The sequence below is a fragment of the Gymnodraco acuticeps genome, unplaced genomic scaffold (genome assembly GCF_902827175.1).
Source record: "Gymnodraco acuticeps unplaced genomic scaffold, fGymAcu1.1, whole genome shotgun sequence".
NCBI lineage: Eukaryota > Metazoa > Chordata > Actinopteri > Perciformes > Bathydraconidae > Gymnodraco > Gymnodraco acuticeps.
The window spans coordinates 459,193-476,979 of record NW_022990186.1 but is presented as its reverse complement, the minus strand read 5'-3'; the positions used below and the strand labels follow the sequence as shown (position 1 = coordinate 476,979).

The 17,787-nt window shown below is 41.1% G+C and overlaps 1 protein-coding gene across 13 annotated transcripts in view; it reads left to right on the top strand.

The window, feature by feature from the left end:
• The window catches only part of LOC117547272 (calcium/calmodulin-dependent protein kinase type II delta chain), a 115,318-nt gene that overhangs the window by 36,798 nt on the left and 60,733 nt on the right, over positions 1–17,787 (top strand). For 8 of the 13 annotated variants that reach the window (XM_034217868.1, XM_034217865.1, XM_034217864.1 and 5 more), the window contains exons 3-5: positions 11,543–11,602; positions 13,553–13,607; positions 16,181–16,246. In XM_034217868.1, coding sequence (XP_034073759.1) covers positions 11,543–11,602; positions 13,553–13,607; positions 16,181–16,246 — 181 coding nt within the window. Of the gene's footprint in view, positions 1–11,542; positions 11,603–13,552; positions 13,608–16,180; positions 16,247–17,594; positions 17,668–17,787 lie in introns of all 13 variants that reach the window. The other 5 variants (XM_034217866.1, XM_034217870.1, XM_034217867.1 and 2 more) reach the window with 1 other exon arrangement.

Here is a 17,787-nt window from a genome sequence, read left to right as displayed (position 1 = left end):
TTCCTTTTCCTGTCCTTGTTACCCCATGGCAAGACAGTGTAGAGTTAGTCTGACGTCTTTCTCTGACCTAATGCAGCGTAAACCCCAGCTCTGGCAGGAATATCCTCTGTGGCTTAATGTGGGCCAGAGAGATTGTACTACTACTGAGCCCTCTTTGCTGTGTGTGTGTGCGAGTGTGTTATGACTGTACAGTAGGAATTGGCTGGGGAATCCCAGACTGAGATGATGTAGCAGAATAGGAACTTTGTTACCCTGCGGTTTATGCACATTTAACAGGTTGAGGGGGAAAGTTGTCATGTATGATTTTAACATATTTATGATGACTTCTGCTGCACTCCTTAGCTCTCTACACATGACCTGTTTTGAGACATGCTCACAGCATGTAGGGTGTTTAGGATGGAGAATATGGCCCTAAAATAATATCACAATATTTCAGGGTCCAGCAAAGCGCCCTTTTGGAATTCAAACAATGTAAGGTGATCTGACAAGCACTTCATATGAAGCATACTACTGCTCGTTGCCTGCAAAATGTGTCATCTGAAAACAAAGGAATTGTCATTTATACAATCTCTAAAGCCCAGACCAGGATAAGGGTGTTATTCTTTCAGTGCAATGAAAGCTGTGTCAGTTACTTCCAAACAATAGTTATTGTAATTTAAAATAGTCACTTTCCGCATGTGTTTATCAATGATTTGCTATTTCATCAGCAACAACGTATTCTTAAGTTAGGCAGAATTGGTTTTTAGTATATCTCCATTGATGTTTTTGAAAATGAGTGTTGCCCATAGGCTTCACTGATATATTACAGTTAAAAGATCACAGTTTTCCCAGTTAGCCGCTAGGCATCTGTAATCAGATTCATGTCCTTGAACTTTTGGCAAGATAAGAGAGGCAATGATTTCCTTACGGTAAGCAGTCAGATGTGGTACCAGGGTTAATGGAAGGAAAAGGAAACGGGTGAGTTGAATGAACAAGCAGGCCATACACACACACCTAAAAGCTTATCAACGATCAACATAGCAGTGACCAAATTGACTTTGAGCCAAATACATGGCACAGCCACCTTCATGTTCTAAACATTGAGTTGAGGCATCTGGTCAGTGTGACCTCAGCTTGACCCCTTCTCTTTCACTCTCCATCAGCATAATATTCACAGACAGCACACATGTAGGCGCAAGCACAGATAAAGAAACCTAGATAGCTATAGCTAATTTCATTTTGACAGGGCCCTCATTACTGTGCCTCCAATTACACCCACACCCCTGAGTCTGCAGTGCAACAGAGCTCCAACAGTGAATAAGGCCATGATGATTATGGTTGCTAATGATCATTGTCAGCTCAAGCATTTGAATAGAAATGTGATTCAGCTTGCTTCCTCTCTGTGGGACTGCACAATGAAGAATGGCACATCATCAGTGAGAATCTTGTTTACATCCCTCAGATTATTAATGTATTCCTGAGCTCAGGTTTGTCTAAGGCTGTGTGTCTGGGCTCCCTGCCAATCCGGGAGGAAACGAGGATCAGTGGTGCAATGCTGGAAAGAGCTTTTTAAATTGCTGTATCTGATTTGAGCAGTTGGATGGTGAGCAGGGGCGCCGCCAGGGATTTTGGGCCCCATGAAAATATATCACATTGGGCCCCACCACCAGGCCCAGGCCACGCCAACCAAGCACAATGCTGTAACCACACCTCCAGAACCCAACCGACTCATTTATGCTTTAAATAACTCTACCTGTACAGGCTTGCATCTATCTTGTAGTCCAATACTAACTGCACAATATTTACTGACACTGAGCTGTGAACATATAACACTGTGCAGACGTGCAACATTCTGCTGCAGTAGAATTCACTATTTGATATAACTAACATTCCTGACAATAGACCTCAATAGTCATCTTTTATGCTGTACATGCCTTTTTTATAACATTTTTGAATGGAATATTCATAAATCAAAATAAATATAACTTAAATATACATGACCTCTTAAATTAAAATAAAGTGAACATTAACACCAATATTATCATTTATAAAATGCTATAACAAAAAAAAAACATAAGCAGCAGATTTTGTAATGAAATATACCAACTACAAAATAAGCGGGTATTAAAGTGTAAACGGACAACAAAACGGATATGGAAATGAAAAGGCCTGATGGTGGCGCTAAATCAGAGCCTATCACCTGTTCTCAGTCTTATTCTCATCATGCATCTTCTGTGTGATTCAATATCGTTACCATAGCCTTGCCCTTTAACAGTTATTACGAGCCCTGCTCAGCCTTACTCACCAAGAGCTCAGCACCTAGCCTTCTTACAGGCAAAGTCACTGATCAAGTCCTTGAAGTCCAGCTTTCTAGCCAACTGGCTTTCAATGGACAGCATGGCAAGACTGCAAAGCCTTATGGGGGTTCAGGGCTGCTGAGCCTAAAGATGGATCTGTTGGTCCTGGCACCAGGGGAGGGACAACTGATTTAGTATGAATAGCTGCTAAAAATGTACCTGCATTTATTAAATGTCAGCTAAAAGAGCAGTGAAATGAAAAACCTCTACATTTTCTGTGAATATATTAACAGTACTTAATGTCAGCTTCGTACATTATTATTTACAATGGACTACGCTTAGCTAACAGACTAATTTCCACCACTCATGAACCACACCCACCTTTTCTTTTGAAAAACTGGGTGACATACTGTCGCCCTTTAGTCCCTCTCTCTTGTCTTTCACTCCTTTCTTTTCTTTTTGAAAGCCTGACTTTGTTAGTCGTTGAGACATCGTACACACGTAAGTACTAGCATCCCTACTCCTCACATGCTCTCACTCTCTGCTAGAAAGAGCGGTGCTGCACAGCGTTTGGAGGCAGGACCAAACCATTATATGTAAATAGAGGGGGTGTACCGAGGCTTTGGATAATTAACTTTTGGAAGAAAATAAGTTAAATGAATCGTAAGTTTAGTGAGTAGATCATCAATATAACGTTATATTAATGTTAATTATTGATGATTGATGAAAGGTTACTTTTTTCTTAATGTTCTATAAATATTTGGGGCCCCTGTCAGTCCCGGGCCCTTAGAATCGTCCTAACTTTTCACCCCCTTACGGCGCCCCTGATAGTGAGTTTAGACAAAACGCCACCTCCATAAACACTTATTATTTTCACCAGCTCTATTTTTCTGCAAGGAAAGTCATATCCGTTTTTCCCTACTTGCTCACCAAGTTTGGAACCTCCTCTTAGGGCTTGCTTTGCTCTACTTTCTTTGATATTAAGTGGGGAGGCTGTGGCTCAGTGGAATAGTGCGCTGAACTCTGAATCCCTGGGGGTTGCCCACAGTACTGCAGTCGCTTTGGATAAAAGCGTCTAACAAGTGACATGTAATGTAAAGTACATTTGTTCTTTCCTGTCCTGAACCTCTGGATGGACAACAAGTTGGATCCACCAATCGGAATGTTAAATGTGCATGACACATTGGTCAGCTCCACGATTACCTCGGTGAACTATGGGTTCCCGTGAACTATGGGTTCCCGTGAAATATTTCAAAAATAATATTTACAGAACTATAGATGGCAACATGATATAAGCAGTTCAGCTTGAAAAGCAACATTGCTTTTACAATTTATTTTAGTTTCCTGACTTGATTGATCCATAACGCTCATGAAGAATTGATAGGACAAAAGTGTATCACAATAAATGTTTTGACTTTTGACCAACACCAGAGCATATTTGACATTTTTGGATTAATTGATTTTCAAAATAGTTTTATTTTTAGAATAACGATTGACCAATTGATTGGAAGACTTATTAATTCTGCTCTTACACTTGTATTACCAGCTGTTGAAATGGTTTACATATCAACATGTAACGGTGGCTTTAAACGAACAACTGCCAGACAAGTTCCTGTTTGAGGCGTGTGGCGTAGTGGGTTGTCCGTAGGTGTTTGGATCAGCGGGTCACAGGTTCAAACCCCACTGCAGTCAGCATGTCGTTGTGTCCCTGAGACACCCCAAAGTGCTCCTGTGGGGATTGTCCACAGTACTGAGTATGTAAGTCGCTTTGGATAAAAGCGTCTAACAAGTGACATGTAATGTAGAGGTGTAGAGGCATCTGTGTCAACAACAGCTCTTGACGGTATGAACACTGAGAAACTGCCAGAACATTAGTCATATATATTCAGTGTTTTCACTATCCTTGTGATCTTTTATTTTTGTTGCATTCCTAATGGAATGCAGGGGTCACCTGAACAAAGATTGACTCAGTCTGCTGGAGTGAGCATTTAAAGCTGAGAGCCAGGAGATGAAAAAGATGTGTAGTCAGAGTGAATAAAGAAATAAAAAGCATCAGGATGTGTGTGTCAGTGGGCTGTATTTTCTTCATTCTGTCTTTTTGTATCACATTCACTCAGTCTCCTGGCACCACTCCATTACTCATCTATTTCTTTAATAACGGCAGATAAGGACAGAAAGGACAGAGCTCTTTTTAACGCTTATTTAGTTACCAAAAGGTAGTGGCTTAAAATAAAGGCTTTTTATGCACTCAAAGTTTTAAATGAGGAAATGTTAGGAAACTGATAATTGGGTTGCCTGTCATGTCATGTATATTTTATATTTGGAGTTATTAAACCTGCCGGAGCTTGATGTGTAACAGATGAGCTGCTTTACAGTGTGAAGGCAGCTCTCTGATCAGTAGCCTGCATTAAAATAGCTGCTGTCCTCGTTTTGCTCTTCCTGATGGCGATGTTGTAGAGCTCATCTAGGTTTGGGAAATGGGACAGCTCCTGTGCGTATCAAATCACACATTTAATGATTGAGAAAAATCCAGAGGTGGAAAGGAGCATCAAGCTATGTCTTACACTGAACAAAAATATAAATGCAACACTTTTGTTTTTGCTCCCATTTTTCATGAGATGAACTCAAAGATCTAAAACATTTTCTATATACACAAAATAACCATTTCTCTCAAATATTGTTCACAAATCTGAAAAAATCTGTGATAGTGAGCACTTCTCCTTTGCCGAGATAATCCATCCCACCTCACAGGTGTGGCATATCAAGATGCTGATTAGACAGCATGATTATTGCACAGGTGTGCCTTAGGCTGGCCACAATAAAAGGACTCTCTAAAACGTGCAGTTTGATCACACAGCACAATGCCACAGATGTCGCAAGTTTTGAGGGAGCGTGCAATTGGCATGCTGACAGCGGGAATGTCCACCAGAGCTGTTGCCCGTGAATTGAATGTTCATTTCTCTACCATAAGCCGTCTCCAAAGGCGTTTCAGAGAATTTGGCAGTACATCCAACCGGCCTCACAACCGCAGACCACGTGTACCACACCAGCCCAGGACCTCCACATCCAGCATGTTCACCTCCAAGATCGTCTGAGACCAGCCACTCGGACAGCTGCTGCAACAATCGGTTTGCATAACCAAAGAATTTCTGCACAAACTGTCAGAAACCGTCTCAGGGAAGCTCATCTGCATGCTCGTCGTCCTCATCGGGGTCTCGACCTGACTCCGGTTCGTCGTCGTCACCTACTTGAGTGGGCAAATGCTCACATTCGATGGCGTCTGGCACGTTGGAGAGGTGTTCTCTTCACGGATGAATCCCGGTTTTCACTGTTCAGGGCAGATGGCAGACAGCGTGTGTGGCGTCGTGTGGGTGAGCGGTTTTCTGATGTCAATGTTGTGAATCGAGTGGCCCATGGTGGTGGTGGGGTTATGGTATGGGCAGGCGTATGTTATGGACAACGAACACAGGTGCATTTTATTGATGGCATTGTGAATGCACAGAGATACCGTGATGAGATCCTGAGGCCCATTGTTGTGCCATTCATCCACGACCATCACCTCATGTTGCAGCATGATAATGCACGGCCCCATGTTGCAAGGATCTGTACACAATTCCTGGAGGCTGAAAACATCCCAGTTCTTGCATGGCCAGCATACTCACCGGACATGTCACCCATTGAGCATGTTTGGGATGCTCTGGATCGGCGTATACGACAGCGTGTTCCAGTTCCTGCCAATATCCAGCAACTTCGCACAGCCATTGAAGAGGAGTGGACCAACATTCCACAGGCCACGATCAACAACCTGATCAACTCTATGCGAAGGAGATGTGTTGCACTGCGTGAGGCAAATGGTGGTCACACCAGATACTGACTGGTTTTCGGACTATATATATATATATATATATATATATAGAGGGATGTAATGATAATATCGCGATAACAAGTCCACGGTACGGTATTTATCGCGATATTGAATAATAAAGGAAACAAATAAAAATTCTATTTTTTTTTTCTTCAATCAAATATTTTTTTTAATCGGAAAATGTTTCTTTATTAAATAATAAATCTGATTTGTACAGCATGTTAGTAGGATAGCAGTGTTTTGAAGTGTCACAAACAAAGTGACAGTAACAGACTGGAACAAGAAAACCAGTGTTTTTGTACTTATAGTACTACCAAACAAAGTAGGCATTTTCTTTGAGCCACTGCATCTCACAAATAAACAAGGACATTTAATAATCAGACCCTGCAATCAAATAAATCAAGTTTCACTTTAGTTTTTCAAGTAACTCAACTCAAACTTACTAAGTCACTCACTCAGCATCATCAGACAGGTTTTTAGGAATATGAGAATGTCCACATTTCCAGGTATTTATAAGCTGGGATGTTTGGGCATTTACAAAATCCCCTGCTCTGGAAAAAACTCTCTCGCTTGGTACTGATGTTGCTGGGACAGCAGTGGTCGCGTTAAGCGAACATTTTATTTAACAATGACGGAAAAATCTGAAAGCAGTCTGTCATTTTGACAGATTAGAACAAACTCGGAACAGCGCCAACGTTTCCCCGCAGCGAGGCTCTGGTGTTATGCATGCCCTCCAAAAGGAAATTATATAGTTTCCAAACCGTACTTTGCCGTACAGATCAACACATGTCTGGGAGGTTTTGCTTTACGCTGTGTGCGCTCCCGCGAGGTGCATGCACACACGGCATAACACCGTCCCCCCCCCCCCCCGTTGACAGTTCACGAGCGTGCTCTCTCGTGAACAGTTCAGACCCGACGGGTAATAAGGGATTATGACGGATATTTTACGATCCTGTCTGTCAAAATGACGGACAGCGAAAAAGTCTAACGCCACCTCAGTGGGACGGAGAGATATGCTTTGGCCATGGGTGACAGCTGTGGGTCAAACTGTGCATTGTCTCTCCACCACTTCAAAAAAACAATACAGTTTTTGCCAAGAAGGTGAGGCTTATTGACAGGGCGAGATATAAATATACTGTTGGTACTTGTCAATGTCTCTAGGTGTGTAAATGTAGCACTGTAAATACGATGTCCTTTTGTGTTCTGTTTTATGTTCATGTTGTAACCTACTTGCTGCCATGTTGTCTCTCTTGAAAAAGAGATCGATGATCTCAATGGGACCACCTGGTCAAATAAGTGGGGCAGAAGAAACTGAAAGAATTCCAGCTTTGGGTCTCAGAGCTATTTCAAGACATCGTTCTACTTGACTACAAGATCTACAAATCTCAAGTGTAGCCAAATTCATTTTGTAACAAAACAGGCTGAACTCCATCGAATGAATTCAAAAACCATGTACCAATGTTTGAACCCATATAAATGTATCACATACAGTGGGGCAAAAAAGTATTTAGTCAGCCACCAATTGTGCAAGTTCTCCCACTTAAAAAGATGAGAGGCCTGTAATTTTCATCCTAGGTACACTTCAACTATGAGAGACAGAATGGGGGGAAAGAATCCAGGAAATCACATTGTAGGATTTTTAATGAATTAATTGGTAAATTCCTCGGTAAAATAAGTATTTGGTCACCTACAAACAAACAAGATTTCAAGCTCTCACAGACCTGTAACTTCTTCTTTAAGAGCCTCCTCTGTCCTCCACTCGTTAACTGTATTAATGGCACCTGTTTGAACTCGTTATCAGTATAAAAGACACCTGTCCACAACCTCAAACAGTCACACTCCAAACTCCACTATGGCCAAGACCAAAGAGCTGTCAAAGGACACCAGAAACAAAATTGTAGACCTGCACCAGGCTGGGAAGACTGAATCTGCAATAGGTAAGCAGCTTGGTGTGAAGAAATCAACTGTGGGAGCAATTATTAGAAAATGGAAGACATACAAGACCACTGATAATCTCCCTCGATCTGGGGCTCCACGCAAGATCTCACCCCGTGGGGTCAAAATGATCACAAGAACGGTGAGCAAAAATCCCAGAACCACACGGGGGGACCTAGTCAATGACCTGCAGAGAGCTGGGACCAAAGTAACAAAGGCTACCATCAGTAACACACTACGCCACCAGGGACTCAAATCCTGCAGTGCCAGACGTGTCCCCCTGCTTAAAGCCCCTGTCACACTGTCCCGAAATTGACACCCGATGGACACACGATAAAGGAAATGTTCAAATTCGGCTGTGATCGTAGCAACATCGGGCCATTCGTGAGGGCATCTTAAGCCATCGTATGACCGCCGGTGGAGTTTCTCAGGCTCCGGCAGCAACTTCGTGAGCGGCAACTTCGTAAGGCACTCGTGAGGGCATCTTGTCAAGTCGTGTCATCTTCGTGCATTCGCCCTCACTCTGATCGGGGCGAATGCCCGATGGCACCGATGATAACAAGATGCCCTAACGATGGCCTTACGAAGGGCAAAATTGACACACGAATTCAACACGAAAATGAACCTTCGCAAGGTCCTTCGGCTATTGTTTGGCATGCCAAAGATTTTGCCACCGCTCACAAAGTTGTTGCCGGAGCCTGAGAAACTCCACCGGCGGTCATACGATGGCTTAAGATGCCCTCACGAATGGCTCGATGTTGCTACAATCAGAGCCGAATTTGAACATTTCCTTTATCGTGTGTCCATCTGGTTGTTTTATTGCAAACAAAATCATAAAAACATATTATGTAAATCACCCAATTTGTGTTCTGTGAAACTGAAAAGGATATAATATATTATTTTGAAGGCGAGTTGACAGGAAGTTGTTGTTGCTATGGAAACAACATGACAGAGAAAACGTATTATCTTCTACATATAAAGATGGAGAAAGTAAAGAACAAAGTCTGAAAATATCAGTACAGTATCATAGTACTGTAGCATAATTGTTTTTGTTACTTTCGTTGCAGTTGTATGTCTTAAATGTAATGTTGCCTTCGTGTGTGGTTCAGGGCCATCTTCGTGCGAAATTCACAATTCCATATTCGTGTGTCCATCGGGTGTCAACTTCGGGACAGTGTGACAGGGGCTTAAGCCAGTACATGTCCAGGCCCGTCTGAAGTTTGCTAGAGAGCATTTAGATGATCCAGAAGAGGATTGGGAGAATGTCATATGGTCAGATGAAACCAAAATATAACTTTTTGGTAAAAACTCAACTAGACGTGTTTGGAGGAGAAAGAATGCCGAGTTGCATCCAAAGAACACCATACCTACTGTGAAACATGGGGGTGGAAACATCATGCTTTGGGGCTGTTTTTCTGCAAAGGGACCAGGACGACTGATCCGTGTAAAGGAAAGAATGAATGGGGCCATGTATCGTGAGATTTTGAGTGACAACCTCCTTCCATCAGCAAGGGCATTGAAGATGAAAGGTGGCTGGATCTTTCAGCATGACAATGATCCCAAACACACCGCCCGGGCAACAAAGGAGTGGCTTCGTAAGAAGCATTTCAAGGTCTTGGAGTGGCCTAGCCAGTCTCCAGATCTCAACCCCATAGAAAATCTTTGGAGGGAGTTGAAAGTCTGTGTTGCCCAGCGACAGCCCCAAAACATCACTGCTCTAGAGGAGATCTGCATGGAGGAATGGGCCAGAATACAATCAACAGTGTGTGAAAACCTTGTGAAGACTTACAGAAAACGTTTGACCTCTGTCATTGCCAACAAAGGGTATATAACAAAGTATTGAGATGAACTTTTGTTATTGACCAAATACTTATTTTCCACCATAATTTACCAATTAATTCATTAAAAATCCTACAATGTGATTTCCTGGATTCTTTCCCCCCATTCTGTCTCTCATAGTTGAGGTATACCTAGGATGAAAATTACAGGCCTCATCTTTTTAAGTGGGAGAACTTGCACAATTGGTGGCTGACTAAATACTTTTTTGCCCCACTGTACATCCACCTGATCTCATTCAAGATTGCCTGCATCTCCTCATTTGAACACACAGCAACCCTTCTTACCCACTGTAGAAGCAAATTGAGAGAAAAAGTTAGCTTCTTCTGCACAGCTGACTGCTCTGATGCCTGGTGTGGGTTCATGAATACAAATGGGAGTTCTGTTTGTTTATGCTGTCTGAATAAAGCTAATTGGAGGCTAATTTAAATTCAGTTTCTCATCCTGGAAAAGTCATCCACTTCTTATTAAATATATTAAGTCGATAAGGTTTTATGACCAACAAATAAGAAAGTTGAACCATGACCAGAAATACTTCTCTCCTTTCAGTGTAGTTTTTATACTGAAATACTTTATATGAAATATAAAAGAATGTTAAGGTTTGATCGGTTAACTTTCAAACATACTTTGAAAGATTCTCTATAAATTCTCTATTGTTGCATATCTTACATACAGCAGACAGACAGTGAAGACATGATTTAAAGAGCGCTGGACTGGCTGTGTCTCAGTGTCTGAGAGGGAGAGCAGCTCCACTCAGGCTGTAAATCCTGTTATGTCACAGATGATCAGCGGGCCATGCAGCGGATGTAGAGCATGTGGAGCAGAAAGAGAGTTCACACAGTGACCATGAGGATTACATGCCCTGTAAAAGCACATCCTATTGGTCCAAGTGGGATAAAACGATTGTAATCCGAGTTGCTATTGGAGACGGTGTGATTAAATCTTGTTGGTTTGGAAGCCCTCCCATTTGTCCTACTTGGATCCCACTCATTGTTGACATCTTTGCGTAAGCAACAGGGGAAACACCCATTTGAATGTGAATCTGAAAAACATATTAAAACCTATCCTTATCACCTATATATTTTGCATACATATAAAATACCATTATAATGACTTTTTTGTGGTTAAGGGCTCTACAGGGAGAAAAAAGCAACAATCTGCTATAGATTTCATTATTTTGGAATAGGCTTAGTGATGTTTGAAATTACTTAATTCTATAATGATATTTGACTTATTGATCCTCTTAGTCAGCACTTTTCTCAATGCTCTGAATGCTTTTAAGCTGGAACATATGTGAAGAAGATTTCAAATGAGAAATTGTCTTAATGCAACCTCTCCATACCGGTTTGATCAGCTCAGATTGTATTACAATTACTATTTTATTAAAGGGGCCCTTTTATGCTTTTCAGGCTTTTCCCTCTCCTGCAGTGTGTTCTAGAGGTTCTTGTGCATGTAAATAGTCTGCAAAGAGCAGACTGTGCTCTGATTTCAGACAGAGGGTGAAAATGAGCATTATATGGCCCCTTACACCTTCATTTATTCAGGGGAAGTTTACTGAGAGTAATGTTCACCTCTTCAGGAACTCTCTGAGTTCAGGTGTGATGGATATATCTTCTTTTTTGCTCCGCAGATCACCAGAAGTTGGAGCGAGAGGCCCGGATCTGCCGCCTGCTAAAGCACCCCAACATTGGTAACTAGTACTCCCTTTATCTTTACTATATGTCTTCCTTTCTTTCCTCTCATGATGTCTCAAAAAGTATTTCATATATATCCATATGTTTCAGCTTAGCCCTGAAGACAGTTTTGTGGGTTAGCCCTCAAGAGGGTTTTGAATTGAAACTTACTATATAGAGAGTCAATTTCATCCTGTTCTCCGGGGTTTTTCAACCTTCTTTCAGCCGTGAGTAAAATAGTTGCGACGCGAGGAGCGTGCACACACACGGTTGTGGCTGGTCTCAAATGTAATGTAACCACTGCAAATGAACACAGAATTCTTAGAGAAGAATCAGCAGGAAAGTGAGTAAACCAGTTTACATTAATATACGACTGAATGTGGGGATTCTTTCAGTACTGCGGCCTACAGCTGCTGTATAGTATAACAACATCTCTTTCACTTCATGGAACCCCTGCAGCATGTAAAGTCAGAAACAATCATGAACCAGCAGCCTCTGAGAGGTTTCACCAGAGTGCAGGGCCGCTAACGCACAGCCACTTTGACCTCATCAGATCTGCTAAAAACCGCAGCTGCTACAGTCTGAACTCTACACACATCTGATGTTCGGTTATCACTTAATATTCTGCTTTTATGAAGGAGTCGTCCGGTCAGCTGGGCGCATATAGTTTCTATAGAAGTGTGTTCTTTGACAACAGTGGACTTGAGCATGTACAAAATGCGGTATGTGTACGGCCACTTATGTGAAGAACTGCAAATATTATTCCTCCGAAAACAAATGGAATATCGCCCCGGTGCGCTCTGGCAGTGCTTCCCCCGGGAACGCAGGAGCCTTAATCTGAACTCATAATTTCATCAAAGACATCCTTACTTGGCGAGTAAGATCCAGAATTTAGCACCGTCGCCTCTCAGTCTGCAACTGAAATGGTGATGTTTCATTTAGAGATGACTTTAAAGCTTGTTGGGACCATGGACTTTTACACACTCCAAGCAGAACGGAGCAGCTGCACTCGGACCCCGGTGAAAGTTAATCCAAACAAAAGATAACCTCCGCTGAATCCCCTCCAGCTCACCGTTTCTACCTTCTTTTGACCACCTCTCATACTAGGCTCTTCATCTGGGTTACAAGTTTGTCCAGGACTGAACTCATAGTCTGTGTTAATCACTTCAGGGTTTATTTAAATTACTTTATGGGTGTCTTAACCTATAATAATATATGATTATGTATTAAGTGATTTAAATAAATGTATTGGAGTAAAAAGGACACAATTTGCCTACAAAATGAAGTGTATATAAGTAGCGTAATGTGCAGTTGCGAACCGTGTCTATTCTCTGAATACCTTGAAGGCCCTGACGGTTCGCCACTGGTAATGTGAAAATATTCAAGTACAAGTATCTGCATTTTTTTACTCAGTACAGTACTTGAGTAAATGAACATCACTGAAGAAAAGTGAATACTGGTTGATTCCAGAATAAATCTGAAATTGTATATTGATAACTCGCAGCATCTCTCCAGCCTGCCTCTCTTCACAGTCTCTGCTAGCAGATAGTGTCTCATTACTATTCCATTCATACTTCATTCAGCGGGAAAGCCCTCATTATTTCAAGGTCGTCATGGTGCTGTTGGATCTCAGATGTCAATCAGGAGACTCGCTAACGGAGACGTCAGGGAGTCGCTACAGGGGGATGTCCCTTTGAAATCTTCTCACCCATCCTCTAATGTGATGTATTCCATCATAAGAAGTCAATCGTTGTGTGTTATTATTGTAATTCAAATTACACAATTTAGCTTGAATCTTTCAAATGATGAATGGAAACATGCAATTTCCTTGAAAGCCCTGGGCACTTTATCCAGAAACAGCAACATTCTGATGTCTAAAGTTCTGGACCACACTGAGAGAAGACCCCTGAGTTTTTCTGCTGCCTGTAGATCAACTTCCTGAATAACTCTTTCCTTCCTCCTTATAGTGCGGCTCCATGACAGCATCTCAGAGGAAGGATTCCACTATCTGGTCTTTGACTTGTAAGTGCAGGGTTTTTTATTTCTCACATCATATTAATGCACATTTGAGAAATCTTTTTTATAATTATTATTATATATCTTTAAGTATACAAATAAATTAATTTCAAAAAGGGAAAATATGCCAGATTATAACTAAAAGCTTCCACCATGCAGTCCGTTGGCAGGTACACACATAACCTAGTGCCTATCACACTAACAATTAGAACAGATCAAATAAAGATGTATACATATAATTACTCCATTTACAGTAATATTAAAGGTCCCATGTCATGGCCATTTCTACTGATCATAATTCCATTGTTGAGGTCTACTAAAATAAATGTATATTGTGCAATGTTCCAAACTCACATTGGTTTCTCAAACAGCATATCTGTATAGTATGTGTATTCACTCTCTGTCCTACACGGCTTGTTGGAGCTCCTGCCCCCCCCACCTCCCTGTGAGCCCACTGTGCTCTGATTGGTCAGCTCGCCCACTTTGTTCTGATGAGTCTACCACCGTTACAGCGGAACATCAGTGATTATGTGTTACAATGGCGTTTGTTAGCAACCAGAAAATGACACCAGCAATGACAAACAGATGAGAATGCTGCATGGGGTCTGGGTGCCGTGTTGGCGGGACGTTGGGGTGCTCGCTGCTGGAGCTGTGTGTGTGTGTGTGTGTGTGTGTGTGTGTGTGTGTGTGTGTGTGTGTGTGTGTGTGTGTGTGTGTGTGTGTGTGTGTGTGTGTGTGTGTGTGTGTGTGTGTGTGTGTGTGTGTGTGTGTGTGTGTGTGTGTGTGTGTGTGTGTGTGTGTGTGTGTGTGTGTGTGTGTGTGTGTGTGTGTGTGTGTGTGTGTGTGTGTGTGTGTGTGTGTGTGTGTGTGTGTGTGTGTGTGTGTGTGTGTGTGTGTGTGTGTGTGTGTGTGTGTGTGTGTGTGTGTGTGTGTGTGTGTGTGTGTGTGTGTGATGATTTAATGGCAGTCATACTGTATCAATCAATGTTAACTTGGAAAGCCACAATATTTATATTTTAACTCAATAACATTTGGTGACATTATTGTGGCACATCATTTAATGAATTTTAACTGAACAATAACTGAATGAGTTTGTTTCACTGCTGCAATAAGTACATTAATTAACTGTCTCATCGATGTTTGTCCGTATGAATATGATAATATTAACAATCATATCATTCAGCTGTCAATCCCTTTTATGATTCACATATTCAGTGTTATTATTAAATAAACTATATTTGTTGGAGGAGATAATGATGAATGTTCCTCAAGATGCTTGCTCACCCTCCTTCAAATTTGAAAGACAAGTAATTACTATCATAAATCAAAAGAATCAAAAGAACAGTTCAGCGCCCCACGACTTCATTGCAAACAGTTACAACCTTGACTTTACATCAGAAAGAACAAACATTAAAGAAGTGACTATTCAGTTATGATCCAGTGGAAAGTCCTTACCTACTGGCCTAGTTAAATCAAAGTGGTTACTTTTTTTTGGCTGGGCAGTGAAGTTTTACACACAGTCTTCTTTGACTTTCTCAGGACTTAAAACTCATTTTTGGGGGCAGAACCCCACAAAGAAGAAAAATATTATACACACGTAAGGTCATCATTTATAGAAACCTTTGGAGAGTGTTCATGTTTTCCACAGGTCACGGAAATGTTTAGCTTTAAAATATATTTCAAGTCATTGTCCATGTTTTAGAAAACTGACTAACATGGTTAATATGGTTAGAGAAACTAAATACAAAACCTTAAATGGTTTCTGTATCCTGGGGGTAATATTGTTGTTGCTTGGGTGCAATATGGGTATAATAACAGTGTAACATGGGTTTAATAAATACCAATACATATGGGATACAAATACTATAAAGGGTAGAATTCAACAAAAGAGATAACCTCACTAAGGACAGAAGAGGCGAAGGGGAAATCTAGCCAGCAGAATGTCAGTGGTTCGATCCTCAGCTTCTGCAGTCATCTGTCAAAGTGTCTTTGGGTGGGTAAGATACTTGACCATAAAATTGCTCCCATAGGCATGTCTACGATATTGAAGTACTGTATGAGAGTCACTTTGGATCAAAGCGCCAGCATGTAACGTAGTCTTGAAGTTTAAAACTGGCAGTCTCCCTTTACCCTTCATCATATTAACATACATTGTGCTATGGGCTTATCTTTTGTACCTTTGAATTGAAACCTTCGGAAGTAACTTGTCATTATTTGATGTACATTTGCTTCTGCACCTCGATTGCAATTGGCATTGCACAGGATCCTCTCTCTGGCTTCTGTCCATGACCTCATGGAAACACACTGAACTTCTTCCAGCTGAATGAACGTTATCCACATACAGTACGACCATGATTTCAACATTAGGGCGCGAAAAGCACAACATATTTATTTTCAGTTGGTATGGAAAAGAATAGCTTCTGGAGAGATTTGTTACCCAGCAACATCATCCAGCACACCCTCCAGACGCAGACATTAGCATCTGTGGTTTTGCAATTAACGTCATTTCCAGACAATGCTTTTTCTTTCCTGCTGTCTTATTCTAGTTTTGTCTGTGTCTTTGTTTCCCCTCCATTCAGAGTCACCGGTGGAGAGTTGTTTGAGGACATAGTTGCCAGAGAGTACTACAGCGAGGCCGACGCCAGGTCTGTGTCTTATCTGTTTGATATTTCTGAATGTATTTTAGAAATGTGGTGTGAAATCCTTTTAGTCTATTTTGGCACCAAATGCATATTCAAGGAGATATGCACTATATAACAGTTAATACAACTGCAAATCTTTAAATAGCATATTACATACCTTTTGGATCCACGCATTTTAAACAACAAACCTTGCTAATTATGCAGTTTACAAACGTTTCTGTGGTGCGGCCTTTGATATGCCTTTGAGAGCCAAAAACTGTCTTTACACATTTCAAGTTTTACCTCTGTTTTTTGATTATGGATCTATTCCCCCCCAATTTCTACTCCTATTAAAAAAAACACTCAAAAAAGAACCATGTCTGTTTTGGTTCAGTAAAGCAGCTTTACAGCATTTCCTTTTAAGCAGTAGGCTGTTGGAATAGAAGCAGTTGTTGTTATATGTTGAAAACAAATGATTTGAGACGACTGTCTCCATAATGTTAGGGGCTTCACATGGGAATAAGATAGTCAGATACATTAGCAATGATAACGAAGCTTCTTTTAAATGACTTACTTTGGTTGTAAAGGTTCAGTTTTGAAAAATATTAATAATAAGAAAAACCTCACCAAGAGTTACAAACTGTTTTGCAGCTTTATTAGACAACTGTTAATTCAAACAAACAAAAGCTTAATATGAAAGGATCTGGATTCTGTTTTGATGTGGATTGTATTGGTTTGTAAAAGTTAATTTAAAGATGACCTCTGAAGTCGCTTAAACAATGGGCATGCATCATATGTATTTGTCATTACTTGTCTATTTAAATTGCTTAAAGAAACAGTTCAACTATGTGCTTTCTTTCCAAGAGTGACATGTGTTAAATACTGATGTGGTTAGCCTAGCTAAGCACAAAGACTGGAAAGACGGGAGAACAGAACCCTGGCTTTGTATAGAGTTCAAATCAACCACCAACATCTTTTGAAACTCTCACTAATCGAGCAGTGATTTTTACTTTTCTGTTGTTTTAGGAAACATTTCTTTATTAGAAGAATCTATACTTGTGTTTATTGACTCTGGAGACGCTGCAGTACCTAACATGCCAGGCCAGCTGTTTCTCCGTGTTCAGTCTATGCTAATCCAGGCTAACTGCATCCTGACTCCACCATCATAAAAACAATTCTTATCTATCTTTTGAAGGAAAGCAAATCTTTTATTTTGATAATGTTGAACTATTCCTTTAAAATGTATCCTTTGTCAATAAGCTATTTTGTGTGTTTGGTGTGTTCTGTCAGCCTGTTCCTTTGTTTCCTGACATGTACCTGTTCTCCCTCTTCCTCTCCTTCTTGCTTCTGGCCTGGTCTCTCTCCCCCACAGTCACTGCATACAGCAGATTCTAGAAAGTGTAAATCATTGCCACGTAAATGGCATAGTGCACAGGGACCTTAAGGTTAGTAAGTGACCACAGTAATAGCTAAAAGAAAAGTTCTGCCCTCTTGTGGCACCTTGCCTGCTCCTCCACTGTCTGATCAATCAACCAATTAACCTTCACTGAGTGCCGCCTCCTCCC